The following is a 21,573-nucleotide window of genomic DNA, read 5'->3' as shown; positions in this document are numbered from 1 at the left end:
ACAAATTATTTTTAAAAAATCTGATGAAAGAAGAGATTCTAATCTTTCTTTTGGTAGGTTCCATGTTTTTATAGCAATAAAACACAATATTCTGTGTGGCTTGCAAAATCAGTTAAAATCCAGTAAAACAGCCGGGAGCAAAGGGTTGTTATTAATTTCATAACGCTCATCAAGGTTATTATAGCTTGATACATTTCAGTACCTCACCATTTTCACATCTCCATTCACAGACGCTAAACTCCGTGACTCCGCACCTGGATGTCGAGGAGTGCAGCATCGCCCTGTTGCCCAGAAACCGGGAAAAGAACCGCAGCATGGACGTTCTTCCGCCTGATCGTGCCCTGGCCTTCTTGGTAACGACGGAAGGGGAGAGCAACAACTACATCAACGCCGCGCTGGCCGACAGCTTCCACCAGCAAGCCGCCTTTATCGTGACCCCGCATCCTCTGCCCGGCACCACGGCCGACTTCTGGAGGCTGGTCTTTGACTACGGCTGCACGGCGGTGGTCATGCTCAACCAGCTGAATCAGTCCAATTCCGCCTGGGTGAGGTCATAGAGTTGAATGAATGAATTAGAGATAGACCGATATGTTTTTTCAGGGCCGATACGGATACTAGTGATGTAACGATATCCATAGAAACAAACTAAAAATAACACAATATTGTGCTTTTGTACATAACAGCAATGCATATAAACCACCTAAAATCTCTAATAACAATATTGAGGCACTTACTTGCTAATGCAAGCACACATTGATCGCTTCACAAGCAAATTAAGTTCCCCTTCATCTGACATTTAGCATTGATTTTAAACATAGAAGGCCAAAACATCCCGAATAAAAATTAAATTGCACTAATAAACTAGCCACTAGAGGGAGCTAGAACTGCACAAATGGAAATCAACATGACTGTTTTAACAAATGTTCCTTTTAAATATTGTGAACATGACAACGACGATATTGTGCCGGTTTTAATATCACAATATCACGATATTGCCCTTATCGCTCCATCCCTAACGGATACCGATTATTAGTAGTCAAGGACGCCGATAATCATTATTTAGAGCCGATATTCATTTTCACGAGAAGGGAAAATATTGGCATCAAAAATAAAATAAAAAATAGAAACGCCAGCCTTTTTTTTAAGTATATCTTTATTGAACAACATTTAGCATTTGTAAAAAAAATAAATAAATAGTCAAGAGACATTGTTTTAAAAATCTGATAAAAAGTTCAGGGATCTTCCAAGGGCAGTAACATCTTCAAAAGTTAAAAACTTACTCCCTGTTGTTTGAGACAGTAAATAAAGTTGTTTAAAATTTCCAAATATTTTAAGTATTAAAATTTTACTTGTTTTAGATTTAATTTGGGAGTTTAAAAAAAAAAATGGTAAATAGACATCATTGTTTGAAAACTCTAATAAAATTGTATGTATATATTTTTTTAATTATTGATTGTTATGACCAAGTAAACTAAACTTAAAAAAATAATAATAATCAAAAACAGAACATATAGACATTTTCCAGGGTTAGAAGCATCTATGAAAACTTAAATAATTACTTATTGTTATGATTCTTAAAAATGCCCAATGCCTTTATGGTTATTGCTCATGTGGATGTACAGAACAACAAAATTGACTTAACAATCACATCGCGTCCAAGAAAAATGAAAAATAGTGACCAACAGGGGAGCATAGTGTGAACCTGCAAAAATTAAAAATAAAAACTTCAGGCACACAGCACATACAGACATGAACTTTGATGAAAACATGTTACCGTTGACTTACAGGGCACCAGTTGACACTTTCTCCCTAGTTTTTACATCACTCTAAACTTTTTTTCCCCCCACCCTCTGCCATCACTCCATCTGCGCCTTACTGTGCTTGGGATTAGTTCCTTCATGCCATTTTGTCTGCCTTTGATCCCTGACCACATTGATCTCAAGGAACGACTAGATAACACCCGCCCCACTTTTTCCTCCCCCCTCCTCAAGTTCCATCTCCGGAGAATAGGCTCGTATTGCCCTCCAGCCCCATCGCAGGCTTCTTTTTGTTGCTGCCCCACTTTTTCAATCTCAGACTCGAGCATGCTGCATGTCTTCTCTCCTCCTCCTCCGCCGCCGCCGCACTATTGCCTGTTAGATTTTAATTGTGCTTCATGTCGTCGTGACAACAGAGAAGGAATTATCAGTCGTGATCAAGGTGAAAGAAATACATTGAAAATGTAAGAGATAATGAAAGGCTTGCCGTTTGAAAGTAGACAGCGCTCGAGATTGCATTTACAAATGAAACACTTTACGACCTTTGCATAATCAAACTTGGCCCAGTGCACATTTAAAATCCATATTTGATTGTGTCACCGGCCTGAAAACGTGGAAGCTCGCGCTAAAACATTCATCTTGGTCAAAATTGCTCTGAGTCAGTCGAGAGGTTTCTTATGTTTAAAACATGCACGCCGTTACGCTCGCTTCTGTAAAGCAGATATGCAATAACTGCAACATGTTGAGTCGCTACTGTAGGTAAGTTTCTCCCAGTTTTTATCAACTCCCTGGAAAAAAAAAATAAAAAATTCTTGTTTCTTTCAGTGCAGTGAAGCACTTCTCGGGTCTTGCCTGAAAATAGAGTTGTTGCCACTTTTTTTTTTTAATCACAATACTCTGTTATGAGCGCTGTTGGGGAGTTAATTTGAGGGATTGGAGTTCTCTGCCGCCCTTCTTGCTGCAATCTCATAAAGAACATTACAGCTCCCCACCTCATTCTTCTTCTCTGCTATTATTAACAGCAGCCTGCTGCGTCCGGGCACCTCCTGTTGTTCCATTGCTCCTGTAACCCGCGTGAAATATAGGCTGCCTTTACATGCGTCAGCTCTTCCCAGTATAGCGGATGAACTGCCTTTAACTCATTTGCTCCCAATAACTTAGAAATACGTTTGTTTTGTTTTTTTGTTTTAAGTGTCCCAAAGACATATTTATACGTTTTTTTTGTTTTTTGTTTTAAGTGTCCCAAAGACATATTTATACGTTTTTTTTGTTTTTTTTGTTTTGTTTTTTTTTAATGCTAGAGCAGCCTCTCAACTGCAACGAACGGTTGCAGAAATGGTAGTTATTTCACAAACGGCCAGTAGGTGGCAGCAGAGCAAAGGAGATCAACCAAAAAAAGCTCAATTACTCACAATTCTAAATAGATTTATGAAAATTGATTAAACTTAGCTATATTCTAATGCTAATTGCTGCAAAACGGAAATAGATAGAAATATACTTTTTTTTCCCTGATGAAAGAAGAGACTTTAATCTTTCTTTTGATAGGTTCCATGTTTTTTTGTTTTTTTTAAAAATAGCAATAGAACACAGTATTCTGTGGACCTTGCAAAATCAGTCAAAATCCAGTAAAACAGCTGGGAGCGAACGGGATTGCGTCTGTGAAAATGACTGGGAGCGAATGAGTTAAAGTGGAAGTCAACCTTATATATTTCTTGACAATATTATGTTTTGTGTGACCTCACAGCCTAAACATGACATTCTGATTAATATAACATTTGCGGAATAGGCTATGAGTTATGCAGCAAAATCCAGCCGTTTGTGTCCATTTTAGGAGGCGGTCATTTTGCCACTTGCTGTCGACTGACACAACCAATCACAGCTCAGCTTCAGAAAACAGATGAGCTGTGATTAGCCAGTTTCAGAAAACAGGTGATCTGTGATTGGTTGTTGCATGAGCTCTGAGCAACTGTGATGTCATCTTCAGTCGACAGCAAGTGGCAAAATGGCCGCCCCCCCCGATAGTGATTAAAAATGGCGGGATTTTGCTTACACTATTGAGAACGCATAATAACATATTAGTGTCAAGAATTTTTTTGGGGGGGGTGGTTGACTTCCTCTTTAAAAGTTTTATAGTCAGAAACACGCTATCACGCTCTTTTCTTGTTTTTTTCACCTGATTTTTTTTTTTTAGTTTTTCCTTTCCCTTTTGTGGTTCGATCAGAGGATGTCATTGGTATTTGTCAACTGTGGGCATGTGAAGCCCTTTGACACTATTGTGTGATTAAGGGCTATATAAATAGACATGACTTGACTTGTGTGATTAAGGGCTATATAAATAGACATGACTTGACTTGACTTGACTTGACTTGACTTGACTTGACTTGACTTGACTTGACTTGACTTTGAATCTTATCATACAAAGAGTGTCAGAAAATTCCTCGACTGGCGCAGCAAAAGATGCAGTATATTTCAAATCTAAACTACAAAAGTGATGCAGTCATGAAACTTTTCTGACACACCTCACATATCATAAATAATTGCTGACATACATTGTGCATACGTTTCTTCTTTGCGTCCCTTCATATCAAAGTTCTGCGGATACTTAAGTGTTTTGATTGTACATTTGAAATATTCTGATGTGAGTTCATGATGTCTCGTATCGGAACTAGGAAGAGAATAATTTATCACTGGCCACTGGTTGTGTACTTTGGTGTCTTGAACTACCAGATGCAAGCGGCATTGTTTGATGCTGAGGGGGACTTTGGATAGTCGTCTTCACACAAGACGAACTACTGTAGCTTGAATTGTTTGTTTTGACAAATACATGCGACGAGGTCTCAGTCATAGCGCGAGTCGCCACATTCCCAGAAGGAGAGCAAATTCATTAATTGAAAGGCTTATGTTTGAACGGGCTATTTTGCCTCGGTTTTATAGGCTTTAGCTTTAATTGCCTGATAAACAAATCCGAGTTCTTTAGCCAGCCTCTTGAGTTATCGAAGCTATACCGTACCCTAGAGTGTAAAACATCTTTACTGTCACCGTTAAGACTGTTTGCTTGGGCGCACTCACACTTTATCGCTCTTATTGATGTATTTTATATCCGAATGGATACTTCATTAGCTCACACTTTGAAAACTTCCTTAGTTTGCCCACTAAACACAAATGGTAATAAAATGACATAAGTATATTTCTATCAGATTATTCAAATGTACTATCTATTTATTTATTTATTTATTTATTTATTTCATAAATGTACCCAAAGAAGTATCACTCAATAGACGATTTGGCATGAACATTCTGGCCATCTTGATAATCTGTTTTCATTACTGGCGTAAATCCTGCAGGGGCAGGTTAGACCCAATGTTGGTAATTTCACATATGAGCGCAGGCTGGCAGATCTGCGAGAGGGGGTGCGACGCCGCTGCGGGAGTGATCACAGCCGTCTTAATTGATGATTAACAAAATATGATGTAATAATTCAGAGGGTTTGATGCCAACTGTTCACGTATTTATGAATGAAATATGTCATGTTAGACCAGCTTCCTAATCTGTCTGTCTAATCTGTAATTAATCAGGATTTTCACTCCCGTCCCAGTCCTGGACCATAGTAAAAAAAGTCAAATAAAATCCTGTCCTGTCCAGAATACTCCCACCCCCGTACTGCTCCCATTTAGGAGGTTGTGCAGTTCTTTTAGGCTAACTTATGGAAAGAAAAATACAAATGGCTGCGCAAGTGTCCACGCTACCGTTCTCATGAAATGATGTCGTTGTCCCACCTGTAGCCGTGCGTCCAGTACTGGCCGGAGCCCGGTCTGCAGCAGTATGGCCCCATGGAGGTGGAGTTCCTCTCCATGTCAGCTGATGAAGATGTCATCACGCGCCTGTTTCGGGTCAAGAACGTCACAAGGGTGAGCATCATCAGGAAAAAAAAAAAAAAAAAAAAAAAGCAACACATGCACTTGTCATGTTGCTCCGTTCACACGTGATAGTTTATTATTATAAGCTTATTAGAAATGCATGAGCTGTGGACCATACGTGAGTCATCTCAAAGTCAAAGTACTGTAGGCTTGTCTGGGAAGAAGAAAAAAGAAAAAAAAAAAAAGCTGAAGTCTGAGGGGAATGATTTGAATTTCTATACAACTACTTTGTGTGTGCGTGCCAGCTGAAAGGCGGAATGCATAAGTTGATGGTGGATTTCGACAGCCTTGGCCTCTTCATCTCATCGTGCTTTACCGCGCGTACTCGACTGCATCTCTCAACTTCTGTAAATTAATTTGAAAATGCAGCCCACAAATTTGTGTCAGGTTATTCATCGACTGTATTATAGCAGTTACTTCAAAAATACAATGTATTATACAGTACATTATACAGTACATATATTATATTATGGAGGCTTTCTCTCGGTACGCCGTCTTCCTCCCGCAGTCTAAAAACATTCATGGTAGGTTAATTGTAGACCACCTCTTGAACTAAGTCAGCTCGGATTATCACACGTAACTGTTATGAGGTCAACTGGGTAGATAATATAGAAATATATAGACAATGGCAGGATGAATAATGAATATCAATGTTATTTTGCTGGGTCTTTTTGTGTGTAAAACTACGTTTTGGATTACTTTCACCAAAACAGCTGTTGAATGCTAATGCATTCAACTTAGATTTAATAAATTGATGGCCTTCAACTAGACAAGATCTTAATAGAAACTGCTTCATATTTTTCTCAATGTTTTTCTCAAAGTCACTTTGTCATTTCACTTTTATTCCTCCTGATACGATGAACCAAAGTCTACTTTGATTTATTCTGTCAAACCAATCAGGAGACCACCAAATAATTGCTCACAGTGACTTAAAGTAGGCCCATGAAAATTCCCTCTTCCTTCATGGGAATATCATATGTCGGCGTTTGCGGGCTGAGGGAGATCTATAAACCTACATGTTAAACCACAAATCTTATTTAATAATATGTTTAAAAAATATCTGTCTAAAAATTGAGTAACAAGGCATTTGTATCTGGCTGTTAGCAGGCCTTATTTCAAGGTAAGTAGCCGATACTCGTATCTTCTGGCCATTTTAAAAGTTAAAATATTAAATTAATTAACTCATTCGCTCCCCAAAACATGATTCCATGGACCCAAAAACGTATTTATACGTTGTTGTTTTTTTTATGCTGGAGCGTACAGAAAGCTTTGATGTAGTTTCTGACCTGAAGAGGTCGCTTCAAGCAATGGCAGTTATCACAAAAAACGGCTAGCAGGTGGCAGCAGAGTATAAGAGATCAACCAGGGCCATGTTGCAACCAGCAGTTTTTCCTAATTGTTTTCAACAGATTTGTGAATAATGATTAAACTTGTGCTAATTGCAGCAAAACGGAAACTGTTACAAATATACTTTTTTTTTCCCTGATGAAAGAAGAGGCTCTAACATTTCTTTTTGTAGGTTCCATTTTTTTTTTTATAGCAATTTAACACAATATCCTGTGGGCCTTGCAAAATCAGTCAAAATCCAGTAAAACAGCCGGGAGCGAAAAGGGTTGCTTCAGTGAAAATGGCTGGGAGTGAATGAGTTAATTAATTTGTTAATTAATTAGTTAATAAATTCATAAAAAATTGCCATGAAATTCATTACTTTAAAATAATCAGCTTTTTTTTTTTTTGCTTTTTTTTTGTCCAGCCCACATCTGCTCACAGTAAGGTTAAAATGCATTGTAACACGTCTTAAGATTTGAATGTTTATGTGACTGAAAATAATGTCTTACAATGATATTTGTATACGTTTTTAAATTAGACATTTTAAATGATTTAGGAAATGGCTAGATGGATGTTTTTTCATTACAATGACGTGTTAGAGAGCATATTTCTCGATGCAAAACATACTGTAAATACAACTTACGTAGGATATTAATTCAGGCCTCAGTTTTCTTTTGTATTTGTACAATGCCATGTCATGCTTAAAAAAAAAAAAAAAATAGTCTTTAAGGGAATGTTTTAGATTTGCTCTTTTCCCACCAAACCAAAATTTGCATACATGAGCTCATGTTTTTCCCCCACACACTTCATTATGTTGATTGTGCGTACGCAGGTGAGATTTTATGCGCTGAAATCTGCATAAACGCATGCATGAATTCTGCTCCCTGTCAAGCAATTACAAAAGAAAATCTGCATGCAAGGTGTCCCCGCTTTTTCGCAAGCGGCGCCACAACTTCCTGTCGTGATTGCCGTCCTCACCTCCTTTGTCATCTGCCCTTGTGTTGACCCTCTCTCGCTCGGGCACGCGGAATTTTGCAAGCAAAGTGACAATCGCGTGTGCCGTATGGAGGGAAAAAGCCAATGGAAATGCGGCGTAAGCACGTGAACGCGTGGCTTTAAGAAGCGTGTGGGAAAGAAAAAACAGGCCAGCGTGAGGGCCGTAAAGCAATTCCTCCCCGTGTCATTGATGTCTTTGCGGAGCCAATTTGCATGACTTACACTTCTCGACTGCTCCTTAAGTGTTAGGTGAGTCTTGAGGGCAAGGTTATGAACACGCAGAGAACTCCCTCTGTCACACACACATTTCCAGTTGGTGTGCCACTTGCTACTGCAGACCCATATATCTCCGAGTCATTGTGCTGACTGAGCACAGCTGAGAATGCCAGCAGGCAGCCTGGGGAACGCTCAAACACAACTAGTAAACGACAGTTGCAACAAAAAAAACAAAAAAAATTGGATGCAGCTGCAAATACATGAGAGCCAAAAGAAGAATACTTTCATTTGTCAGGAAGGAATTGCAGAGTGACTTGCAATATAATGATCAGCAATTATGCAATTAAAAAAATATATATCAGTGCATGTTAAGGTAAACTTACATTAAGCATATACCTGGGTTATGATTATGTTTGGGATTTTTCATTTCAGTTAGTTTTTATTTAGTTTCATTTTATTAATTGTTTTTATTATGTTTTTATTAGTTTAAATTTTTTTTTTTTTTAATACAGTGAAATCTCAAGTTGTGAACTTAGTTGGCAACGTGAGCCTGTTTGTAACATTCATAAATCAAGGTAATATTTGCCATTGAAATGAATGGAAATGCAATTAATCCGTTCCAGCCACAAAAGTAAGTAAGGTTACTTATCAGTGGTTAAAAATAAATACAACCTGCTGCTCTGGAGCTACATGTGGCTCTTTAGTCCCTCGCCTTTGGCTCCCTGTGGATCTCTAAAAAAAAATAATATTTGAAAAAAGTAGAAATAATTTTTTTTTTTTTTACATATTTTTATTTTTTTAGATAAAATATTCTTTAAATGAATTGATTAAATGAAAAAATGAATAATTACATATTTAAAAAATGTCAAAGTCCGAATTTTGAAGTTCTGAGAAAAAAAGACAAAAGGTAGATGAAAACGTTTTTTTAAAAATTGCCTAAAAATGTTCTAAAAGTGATGATAAAACATCCTAAAAGGAAGAAGAAAAGCAGAAAATTACTGTAAAATTTCCATTAAAAAGAAAAAAAAAAGTAACTATAAAATGTCCAAAAACAAAAGAAGAACGGCAGAAACGTACCAGAAAAAGGCTTTGGAATTACAAAAATAAATAAATAAATAAATAAACAAGAATAAAACAAATGAACAAAAAAAAAGGCAGAAAATAAAATGTTGAAAAAACAAAAGAAATCCCCCAAAATACCATAAAATGCTGACACATTTGCCAAAAATGTCAGAAAATTGCTAGCAAAAATGGCAGAAATTTTTATTTATTTTTTTAAAAGGGAAAAAAAATACAAAATTACCATATGTCATAAAATTGCCGAAAATGTCATAAATTTGACAGAAAGGCAGAAAAGTCTAAAAATATATGAAAAGGGAAATGTGGAAAAATTACAACAACGTCGAGGAAAATGGCAATTGGCTGGCAACCAGTTCAGGGTGTACCCCGCCTACTGCCCGAAGCCAGCTGGGATAGGCTCCAGCACCCCCACGACCCTTGTGGGAAGCAAGCGGTTCAAAAAAATGGATGGACGGATGGATGAATGATGGATGGATGGATGGATGGATGAATGGATGGGATGGATGAATGATGGATGGATGGATGGATGAATGATGGATGGATGGATGGATGGATGATGGATGGATAGAAGAAAATGAATTGGATGCTGCACAGTTTTGTGGTGTTGTGCAACTCTAATTAGCTCTTGGGCTCTAAGTACGTTAGACTAACAACATTGTTTTGGTCATCATAATGTTCAAATGTTTTGCAGCTCCAGCCACATTGTTTTATTTGTCTTAAATTGGCTCTTTTGTCAGGAAAGGTTGCCCTCCCTGGTATCATGCAATAAGCGAAAACACGCTATTATAAGGAAAGAAAACGCTTAAATAAAAAATGAATTCATGGAGTAAGAAGGAACATTTTTGGTTTGTTCTTTTTTTAGCAGACTCTAATTGTGTTCAAGTCGGAATTGCCATTTGGTGGAACGTTCTAGCTGATATATTCGCTCTGTGTCACCGAGTCAATTCCTATTGGCGCAACGTCCGCTCCTCATGCTGATACTTTTTTTGTTTGTCATCTTCAGCTGCAAGAGGGCCAGCTGGTGGTGTGTCAGTTCCAATTCCTTCGCTGGTCGCCATATCGGGACGTTCCCGACTCCAAGAAGGCTTTCCTCAACCTGCTGGCTCAAGTGCACAAGTGGCAAAGAGAGTGCGGAGAAGGCCGCACCGTGGTCCACTGCCTGTGAGTAATCGGCCGCCGACGCGCGATCCGGGACAAGTATCGCCGTTGCCGATGTCGTCCGTTTGAATTGCGTCGTGCGCGACCACCCCCACGTTCGTCGTCCTGATCCCGATGAATATGAATGGGCCGTCCAGAGCGTTGCCAACCCGTCACACGAAAGCGCATCACTCAGCGGTGTCGCGCAGTATTACTGGCGACAACCGGGAACGAGATTATGGAGATCAAATCAATTACGACTTCATAAAAAATGTGACGCTTCTCACGACAGCGCTGCCACAGCGCTGACAACAATTGATTAGCTTCCAATTGCTTTTATTGGTTGCTTTCGCTACCTTTGCTGCGTTTGCCTCAGGAGAGTGCGAGTGGATTGTCCTTTAGTACTTTATTGATATTGTCTTGGGTTTGTGATGACCTGAGCAAAAGGTTCGAGGAAATGCCAGGATGCATTCTTTATTTCTCACTTTTCCCCCTAACAGCTTTTCCCGTTTTTCTATTAGCGTGTGCAGACAGTGCGCATGTTGTCACGCCGCCACCGGCGTGACGGCCCATGCTTTTATTTTTGTGTTCATGTTTCCTGTCTTGTTTTGAAAATCCTAACTCTCCTCTCACCCCAGGTCACTTGCCCTTCCTGCCGCTCCCTAATTACCGGTCCCCGCCCATGATTACCACCACCTGCCACCAATCAAGACTCACAATAAAAGCCACCTGCATTCTCCCCTCAGGGCCGAAGTGTCACACACAGTTAGTGCATGGAAGCGTCCCACAGTCCTGGAGTCCTTGTGCCTTGTTACTTGTTCCTGTTGCCTTGTTTTGCCTTGCTTTTGTGCCTTGTCTTGTTTTTGTGCCTTGTCCTCCCCAGCGGAGCGCCTTGAGTTACCCCTTTTTGCCTTGAGCCTTTTTCCTCCCTAGCGGAGCGCCTTTTGTTGTCCCCTATACCTTTTGCCTGTTTTTTCCTCCCCAGTGGAGCGTTTTTTGTTCTCCACCTTTTTGATTCCCCCTTTCTCCTCTCAGTGTGAGAGGAGACTGCTGCTGCCCGGCAATAAAACCTGTTGCCTCTGTGGCCTACCTTATCCTGCGTCTGGGTCCTACCTCTTCACGTCGTGACAGTACACTTCGGCCAGCATGGACCCAGCGGGAGTGTCCAACTTGGAGACCTGGCAGAGGCTTGAAGACATCGCCCGAGTCATTGCAGAGATAAAAGAGTTGATGGCTTTGGACCGTGGCGACTGGGGTGAAGGGTCGGACTGGCCTCTCGCCCCTGAACCTCGTCTGCTGGAGCCTCTCGCTCCTGAACCTCGTCTGCTGGAGCCTCTCGCTCCTGAACCTCGTCTGCTGGAGCCTCTCGCTCCTGAACCTCGTCTGCTGGAGCCTCTCGCTCCTGAACCTCGTCTGCTGGAGCCTCTCGCTCCTGAACCTTGTCTGCTGGAGCCTCTCGCTCCTGAACCTTGTCTGCTGCAGCCTCTCGCTCCTGAACCTCGTCTGCTGGAGCCTCTCGCTCCTGAACCTCGTCTGCTGCAGCCTCTCGCCCCTGAACCCCGTCCGCTGGAGCCTCTCGCTCCTGAACCTCGTCTGCTGGAGCCTCTCGCTCCTGAACCTCGTCTGCTGCAGCCTCTCGCCCCTGAACCTCGTCTGCTGGAGCCTCTCGCCCCTGAACCTCGTCTGCTGGAGCCTCTCGCTCCTGAACCTCGTCTGCTGGAGCCTCTCGCTCCTGAACCTCGTCTGCTGCAGCCTCTCGCCCCTGAACCTCGTCTGCTGGAGCCTCTCGCTCCTGAACCTCGTCTGCTGGAGCCTCTCGCTCCTGAACCTCGTCTGCTGGAGCCTCTCGCTCCTGAACCTCGTCTGCTGGAGCCTCTCGCTCCTGAACCTCGTCTGCTGCAGCCTCTCGCTCCTGAACCTCGTCTGCTGCAGCCTCTCGCTCCTGAACCTCGTCTGCTGCAGCCTCTCGCCCCTGAACCTCGTCTGCTGCAGCCTCTCGCCCCTGAACCTCGTCTGCTGCAGCCTCTCGCCCCTGAACCTCGTCTGCTGCAGCCTCTCGCCCCTGAACCTCGTCTGCTGCAGCCTCTCGCCCCTGAACCTCGTCTGCTGCAGCCTCTCGCCCCTGAACCTCGTCTGCTGCAGCCTCTCGCCCCTGAACCTCGTCTGCTGCAGCCTCTCGCCCCTGAACCTCGTCTGCTGCAGCCTCTCGCCCCTGAACCTTGTCTGCTGCCGCCGCAGCCCCTGGCCGCTTCGCCTGGGCCGCTACCGCCGCAGCCCCTGGCCGCTTCGCCTGGGCCGCTGCCGCCGCAGCCCCTGGCCGCTTCGCCTGGGCCGCTGCCGCCGCAGCCCCTGGCCGCTTCGCCTGGGCCGCTGCCGCCGCAGCCCCTGGCCGCTTCGCCTGGGCCGCCGCCGCAGCCCCTGGCCGCTTCGCCTGGGCCGCCACCTCCTGTTCCTCGTCAGGCGGCGCATGGATTGCGGCCGCCACCTCCTGTTTCTCGTCCGGCGGAGCATGGATTGCGGCCGCCACCTCCGGTTCCTCGACCGGCGGCGCCCGGCCAGCGGCCGCCTTCTCTTGCACCAGTTCCGGCGGCGCCCGGCCAGCGGCCGCCATCGCCTGCACCAGTTCCGGCGGCGCCCGGCCAGCGGCCGCCATCGCCTGCACCAGTTCCGGCGGCGCCCGGCCAGCGGCCGCCATCGCCTGCACCAGTTCCGGCGGCGCCCGGCCAGCGGCCACCATCGCCTGCACCAGTTCCGGCGGCGCCCGGCCAGCGGCCGCCATCGCCTGCACCAGTTCCGGCGGCGCCCGGCCAGCGGCCGCCATCGCCTGCTCCAGTTCCGGCGGCGCTCGGCCAGCGGCCGCCATCGCCTGCACCAGTTCCGGCGGCGCCCGGCCAGCGGCCGCCATCGCCTGCACCAGTTCCGGCGGCGCCCGGCCAGCGGCCGCCATCGCCTGCACCAGTTCCGGCGGCGCCCGGCCAGCGGCCGCCATCGCCTGCACCAGTTCCGGCGGCGCCCGGCCAGCGGCCGCCATCGCCTGCACCAGTTCCGGCGGCGCCCGGCCAGCGGCCGCCATCGCCTGCACCAGTTCCGGCGGCGCCCGGCCAGCGGCCGCCATCGCCTGCACCAGTTCCGGCGGCGCCCGGCCAGCGGCCGCCTCCTGCTCCTCATCTGGCGGCGAACACCCCGCCGCCACCTCTGCTCCTCGTCGGGCGTCGGGGACGCCCTCCTGACTGGCCCCGCTGGGACTCTCTTGTCGGGCGTCGAGGACGCCCTCCTGAACTGCCTTTTGTCTGGGACGGATGGGTGGGCCGTGTTCCCACCTCCGTGCCCCCTTCCGCCCGCCCTTGTTTTTGGGACTTTTTGATGTTGAAGGGCCGTCAGGAGCCGGCCCTTGAGGGGGGGGTACTGTCACGCCGCCACCGGCGTGACGGCCCATGCTTTTATTTTTGTGTTCATGTTTCCTGTCTTGTTTTGAAAATCCCAACTCTCCTCTCACCCCAAGTCACTTCCCCTTCCTGCCGCTCCCTAATTACCGGTCCCCGCCCATGATTACCACCACCTGCCACCAATCAAGACTCACAATAAAAGCCACCTGCATTCTCCCCTCAGGGCCGAAGTGTCACACACAGTTAGTGCATGGAAGCGTCCCACAGTCCTGGAGTCCTTGTTCCTTGTTACTTGTTCCTGTTGCCTTGTTTTGCCTTGCTTTTGTGCCTTGTCTTGTTTTTGTGCCTTGTCCTCCCCAGCGGAGCGCCTTGAGTTACCCCTTTTTGCCTTGAGCCTTTTTCCTCCCTAGCGGAGCGCCTTTTGTTGTCCCCTATACCTTTTGCCTGTTTTTTCCTCCCCAGTGGAGCGTTTTTTGTTCTCCACCTTTTTGATTCCCCCTTTCTCCTCTCAGTGTGAGAGGAGACTGCTGCTGCCCGGCAATAAAACCTGTTGCCTCTGTGGCCTACCTTATCCTGCGTCTGGGTCCTACCTCTTCACGTCGTGACACATGTCCAATATTCTCTTTTTAACACATTCACTGCCAGCCCAGCAAAAATCCCTTATTTGACGTCTTTTTCCGTCAATGGCAATCAATGAGTTAAGATGAGATGTAACCAAAATTGACGGATTTTTAAGCAAAATTTGCCTTAAAAAAAGAAAAAAGGAAAAAAGGATGCTGCAATATAATCACAAAATATATTGGCACATTGTGTTTAACACATTCACTGCCAGCCCAGCAAAAATGCATTATTTGACGTCTTTTTCTGTCAATGGCAGTCAATGAGTTAAGAGGGTCATCAGATTAATCGTACTTTGTCATCACATCGTGACATTCCAATCAGCCCTTCATCTACGGTAGCCATGTTTGCTAACTTAAGTGGTTTAGTTTAATAGAGATCCTGTGAGCTGGAACAGGGTTGGGCAACTTAAATAATGGAGGGGCCACAATTTGTCATCACTGTTACTGGGGCAGATGTATGACAAAAATCATCTTTTAAATATGGACGAAATATGCGTTCTTAGTATATTTCATTTTTCATAAAATATTTCTCAATGCATGTATAAATATATCCTCAACCTTAACTCAACAACAAAAGGTTTGAAGCAATCAACTCACTCAAAATTGGAATATCATTGATGTTGTATGTTTGCCATGCATGTCAAAAAAAAAAATATTATGCCTACTTACGTTGTATTAAAGTTATTAGTGCAACTAAGCCATGTTTGCCATCTAGTGATGAATGGTGATATTACAACTTACTAAAAACTACAGTCGGACTGCATACTTGGTGTTCACTACCCGCAAATTTGCATATTGCCTGATTTTTTTGTTATTTATTTTTGGTCAGTATTTATTTTAATATATATTTCAAGTCTTAGACATATTTTCCCCATATTTTCTTTTTCTGGGGTAACCATATAGCTAATAGTGTTTTTTTGTATATATATCTTTTTTTTTTTTTACTGTATGTGTATGTGTGTGTATATATATAAATAAATAAAAATATATAGATTTATTTATATTGATTAATAAAGAGGCCACTAAGAGTGTGGTCGGGACCCCCAAAGTTACAAAAAAAAAGTGTGATGAACTCCATTTGTAATTTATCAATATGCAAAGTATGTTAATACAATATTACATAGCGGCAATTATATAAGTCCTGGTTACTGTACCTATTAATTATTCATAGTCCAGCCATGACACTTGTACTGGAATGCAACATTAAAACTGCACACATCAACTGACATACACATTTTTATATCCCTAAATAAAAGCCGAATTTCAATTCATCGCAATTTAAGCATATCCTCGTTATGAAAAACACTTATGTCCATTTTTTTTAATTTTTTTTTAAATTTACGTCTATGGGATGAAACTGAATGCAGACGTCCTAAAAATGTAAAAATTAAAAAAATGTACATGCCGGTAAGTATTTTTCACAGAACAGCGATGATATGTATTAAGAATGTTTATTTTGGCGGCCGTCGGGGGGGGGCGGCTTGTTTGGGGGGGGTGGAGGTATGGGTGGGTGGGGGGTTGCGTGCTGGGGGTCGGGGTGTGTTCGGGGGTTTGGGGGTCGGGGGTGGTGGGGCCTGGGTCGTGGTGGATGGCGGGTTTGGGTGGGGTGCGGGGGGGTCGTGGGGGGATGGGGGCTGGGGACCGGTGGGGCGCTGTGGGGGCCCGCTGGGCCTCGTTCTGCGGCCTTGGGCTCGGGGGTGTGGGCCGGGGCTGGGGCGGGGGTGTTCCGGGTGTCTGGGTCGGCTCGCCGACCGGTGTCCTCTCGGGTGGCTTGGGGGGTGGCCTTGGTGCTGCCGCGGCCTGGGGATTCCGGGGGGGGGGGGGGGGGTGCTCGCTTTGCTGGACCGCGGTTGACGGCTTCTTTCTTTGGTGGTGGTCCTTATGCATGCCAGATCCGTCGCACCAGCATCTACTGAAACTCAACAGAAGTACCCTCTCCCTCCCACAGCCCCTTGAATCAGTTGGTGCTGGTGTCTGTGGTTCTCACTTTGCTTTATCTATCCTTCCCTCCTTCCTCTCTTTAGTTTTTCCTCTGGTCACTTGAGATCTTAATTTATTAGAAGTATGAGGTTTCTGGGGTTGGCATAAGACTCCGGTTTTGTAACCACGCAGGAGGGGTCTTGTTGGTGCTGGACTTCACTTTGATGGATTGGATGTACTGGCTTCTATTGATCTCACTCTGCCTTATCGATCCTTCCCTCCTTCCTCTCTTTAGTTTTTCCTCTGGGCTCTTGAGATCTCGCTAAATTTGCTGGAATTTAGAGGCTTCCGGGGTTGGCGTAAGACTTTGATTTTGTAATCATGGGGAAGGCAGGAAGTGTTTGGTCGGTGCTGAATGTCACTTTGATTTACCTTTCTTTTCTCTTTATTTCTTTTTTTTTTCTGACCTTTTCTCTGGTCTCCTGACCATTTAAATCTCACGACTCTGGCAAGATTCTGAAGTACCTGGTTAAGGCGAAGGGTAATGGGATATTTATAAGGTTTTAGGTGAATGAATGAGTATAAATTTATACGTATTTGCACGCACGCACACGCACGCACGCAAACGCACACACGCAAACGCACGCACGCACGCAAACGCACGCAAACGCGCGCACGCAAACGCACGCACACATACACACACAAAAAAAAAAAAAAAAAGAATGTTTATTTTACCAATGAAAATGTAAGGAAGGTCCTGCGCAGTGGAAAAGTGTAACAAGACAACTGCTTTGTCTTTTGGAAAAACGTTGACGTTTCTTCCATGTGGCATCCTCCTCCTCCCCAGTAATGGTGGCGGTCGCAGCGGGACCTTCTGTGCCTGCAACATTCTCCTGGAGATGATCCAGTACCAGAACATGGTGGACATCTTCTACGCAGTCAAAACACTGCGCAACTGCAAACCCAACATGGTGGAATCCCTGGTGAGAAGTTTGTAAATAATGCAGGGAGGCGCCTCACAATGTCGTGCCACTTGAAGAACGATTTGTGTTTGTTCTCAGGACCAGTATCGATTCTGCTATGACCTCATCCTGGAGTACTTGGACTGCTTTGAGGGGAGATAGCAACTAAATGCTGAACAAGTATCTCACATGCTTGATTTAAGGTCGTGTGGAGGCTCGTCTCCGTCACTGCTTGGACCTGTGCTCTTGAAAGAACTGAAAATGAACATGAATGAAGAAAAAAAAAATGTGGTTCTGAATTTTAACCTTTAATGTACAGCTGTGATTTCCTTCTTGTGGTGCCGTTTGACCTTTTTTAATATTTTTGTGCTTTCGCCTCTGTACTTAAAGCTCTGTTGTGCCAAGGCTCCCAAAAAAGAAGAAGAAAACCTACTATGAACGACAAAATTGACCCGTGTTATTGTTAAGTGGGGTCACCTTGGCCGTGGTTCATCGTTTCATTCAACAGTGAAGAGAATGGAGCCGATTCTCAAGTTCCAACAACATTCTCTCTACATGGACCTTTTCTTTTCCCGCCAAGAGCTACTTATATATACACAAAGAGCAGTTCACTGTGCTTGTGGCATGAATTAACTAGCATACCATAAACTGCCTTATTCTCTGACAATAAGACAAAATCAGACCAAGTCTAGACAAGAGATTTTCCATTTTTCTCCATCTTGTGTTGGCCACACAGATCATCTTTTGCTTGGACTCATTACTGTTGCAGTGCCAAACCCTATGACTGACTTGAATACGCTCTTTACTTTTGTTTTTATGCTTTATCTTGATTTATACCTACATTCAGTATGTATTTCGCTGATTGTATCGCATATCCAGTGGGAAAGAAAAAGGTGTATAAAAGGGTTTTCTTCAACTATAGCAGTTGAATGAAAACATATATTTTGATTATTTGGTTATATTTGAGAGGCCTTTGCATTGGGTTGTACTGTTGAAGTATTTTGGAAAATGGGGCATGAAGGATTATTGTTGTTCATTGTGGCTTAAAATAACTCCAAATAACAACTACAATTAAAAAGAAAGTGGACAATAATCACTCTACTATAATTGGTTCGACTAACACCTACATTTAGCGTCTTTAGCGCTAGCATCCTGTACATATTACAACAGTTTTAAAAGCTGCCTTGTGCTTTATACTTAAATTATTTTCCATGCAGTGCTGAAACAGAATGAACAAATGACAGAATGAAACCAACTGGATTGAAAATTCACATTTACGTGAGTACACCAAAGTAAAACTGTTTTGAAAAGTGCTAATACATTTTTTCTATTTATCTTAGCTAAGCTAATTATCGAGCTAGCTAACTGGCCTTCAAGGTGTCATCGCATCTAAGGTAAATTAATATTGGATAGTACTGATCATTTGTAAGCGATGTTTTAAAAGAATGTTCAAAAAGAATAACAAAATACTGCTAACACTTTATGGAAGTAAGCAGTTAGCTTAACAAAGCTTAGCTAATGGTTCCTAATAGGTTTAATAGGTGTGACGTAAATAAATAAATAAAAATAAGTAATGATAATAAATTGGCCAAAAGACAAACATCAATAGAAAAGATACAAACTTTTTTCTTCTTTTTTTTGTCATCATATAAAAAGTAAAAGAAATATCACATTTGGGCCTCAATCTCATCACTGGTAATTCTACACAAACATCATTAGAGCAGTGCAAACATGTCTGAAACCCATTTTTAAAACATGAATTCACCGCGAGGGAATTATTCTCAGTTTTCCACATATTTTCCTCCAAACGCAGGAAACGGTTATCTGTGACCAACCATTATCATCCATCATCACCCTTTAAAATGCTCTAGCTAGCATATCTCCCCAAACAGCATAAAGAGCAGCTTTTTCCTGGACGTGCCCTAATAGACCCCTGAAAGCCACAGAAGCTGACAAATGGCAGCTAGGTGAACATTTTGCAGCTGCACGGAAGAAAAATAATGTGCACTCACAGGACGAGGCTGGAAGGTGAATGAGGTAGCTACTGTTTAGCCAGTGATCAAAACGTACTGTACACGATCACTGGATTCAAGCAGCAAGTGCCTGAATACATTTTGTGACGGCTGGAGAGAATGTGTATATATATACAAGCTGTACATTGTCATGTGAATACTTTGTGAATAGTATACTATGTTTGCCCAATTGTGACTACTCCATAACCATAAAGTTGAATGTCCTGTAAATGACATTTTTCTTAAGTTAATCTGCGGTTTTAACAACCACGTCCATTTGAGTGCAGCATGTTTGACTCGGTGGTCATTTCAAAAAGACGACCCCGCCCCCAGCCCCACCCCGCTGTGCTTTTCAGCAGCTCCTCCCACCATGTGAGTGCGCCGTACTTTAGCCATTCCAAAGCTTTTCACGATGACTGCGCTTTGACTGCCACGAGAGTTCTGTTGACTTCACCTGTTTTCTGTATGAACCAATGGTACATGACTACTGTGTTTCTGAGCATTGTGTTTGTGACGAAAAGTGTGTATTTACATAGCGGGATGGAGAGAAGACAAGAGTTGTTTGTTCTGAAGGAAGTTTAACAATAAAAGAGCAAGATGGGGAAATATTGCGTGTTGTCAATTTATCATTGACCAGATTTTTTAACTTAAAAACTGGGACACTACCAGTTTCGCTAAAAATCAAATATACAATAAATTCTCACCAGGAACTATTTAGAATAAATTGAATTGCTAGTCAATCTGGTAACTGATGGTTGTGTTATTGCTTTAGCTATGCTAAATGCTATATTGGGTGACAGTCAAAAGTGCTAAACAAGACAATGCACTCACCATTATTCAACCTTTTTTTGCTGGGTTCCGGGACTTATTGTAAGCTAGCTGGAAACATGTCGGCTGAAAAGCTCAGCTTGTATTGAATCTGACTCATAGACTAACATTAGGCATTTCCCATGATTCTTAGATACTGAAGCAGAAGGTAATTCTAGTTCCAGTATGATGAAAACACGCCTGTTAGCGATGAGATTCAGATGAATGAAATGTGAATGTGAAGATAAATAGGAAGGAATTTAACGGTTAAGCTCCTTTTTAACTCATTCACTCCCAGCCATTTTCACAGAAGCAGGTCCCGTTCGCTCCCGGCTGTTTTACTGGATTTTGACTGATTTTGCGAGGCCCACAGAACATTGTGTTCTATAGCTATAAAAGGATGGAACATATCAAAAGAAAGATTAAAGTCTCTTCTTTTATCAGGAAAAAAAAGTATGTTTCTATCTGTTTCCATTTTGCAGCAATTAGCATTATAAGAGCTAAGTTTCATCAGTTTTCACAAATCTATTTAAAATTCCAAGTAATTGAGCTTTTTTTTCTACATGGCCCTGGTTGATCTCCTTTGCTCTGCTGCCACCTGCTGGCCGTTTGTGTAATAACTACCATTTCTGCAACCGTTCTTTGCAGTTGAGAGGCTGTATCAAAGCCTTCTGTATGCTCTAGCATAAAAAAAAAAAAAAAAGTATAAATACGTCTTTGGGACACTTAAAACATTAAAAAAAAAACGTATTTACACGTTATTGGGAGCAAATGAGATCATTAGTTTGACACATGAATCACTATGACAACTTTGTGATTGACATACACATGACCCAAAAACAATGCTGCCAAAATCTGAAGGGCATCGAACACAAGGCTCAAAACCCGGGACTGTCTTGTCACCTTATCATTGCGTGTCAAAAAATGTAGATTCAAGTAGAAAGAAAGAAAGAAAAAGATCAGTGGCTTTCTAACTGATCTGTCTGTACAGAGGAAGAAAGAACAGGACATACTTCCTACTGTGAGTCTTGGACCCTCCCTATGGTTTCTCCTGCGGATGTGATTCAAATCCTCCTTGAAGCACCACCATTTGATCTCCCTCTTTTTTAATCTCCCAATTTTCACCTCTGCCAAGAGTGAAAGGGAGCCGTTTTGATCACAGTTTGTGGCAAAAATCAATTCGATGTTGCCTGGTTCTTTATAGTGTTATCCATCCATTATCTGAAGCGGTTCTCCTCACGAGGGTCATACTGGAGCATGTCCCAGCTGTCTTCTGGCAGTAGGCGGGGGTGCACCCTGAACTGGTTGCCGGCCAATCGAAGGGCACGCAACATAGATCAACTATTGACACTCACAAATGCCCCGTGCGGTTTGACAAGTTTTTGTTCTGCTCGTGAGAGTGTGATGATTTATGCCCGGCCTCTTTTTAATTAA

The 21,573-nt window shown here is 43.3% G+C and overlaps 1 protein-coding gene across 4 annotated transcripts in view; it reads left to right on the top strand.

Moving 5' to 3' along the window:
- Nucleotides 1-19,938, top strand: part of ptprub (protein tyrosine phosphatase receptor type Ub) — a 225,356-nt gene extending 205,418 nt beyond the window's left edge. For all 4 annotated transcript variants that reach the window (XM_077526325.1, XM_077526328.1, XM_077526327.1 and 1 more), the window contains 5 exons: nt 231-545; nt 5,540-5,665; nt 10,299-10,456; nt 17,206-17,341; nt 17,420-19,938. In XM_077526325.1, coding sequence (XP_077382451.1) covers nt 231-545; nt 5,540-5,665; nt 10,299-10,456; nt 17,206-17,341; nt 17,420-17,482 — 798 coding nt within the window. In that variant the 3' untranslated portion in view covers nt 17,483-19,938. The remainder of the gene's footprint in view (nt 1-230; nt 546-5,539; nt 5,666-10,298; nt 10,457-17,205; nt 17,342-17,419) is intronic.
- The last annotated feature ends 1,635 nt before the right edge of the window (nt 19,939-21,573 follow it).

Source organism: Festucalex cinctus, chromosome 7 (genome assembly GCF_051991245.1).
Source record: "Festucalex cinctus isolate MCC-2025b chromosome 7, RoL_Fcin_1.0, whole genome shotgun sequence".
Taxonomy (NCBI): Eukaryota; Metazoa; Chordata; class Actinopteri; order Syngnathiformes; family Syngnathidae; genus Festucalex; species Festucalex cinctus.
Note: the sequence above shows the minus strand (reverse complement) of the source record. Positions and strands in the feature narration are given on the sequence as shown.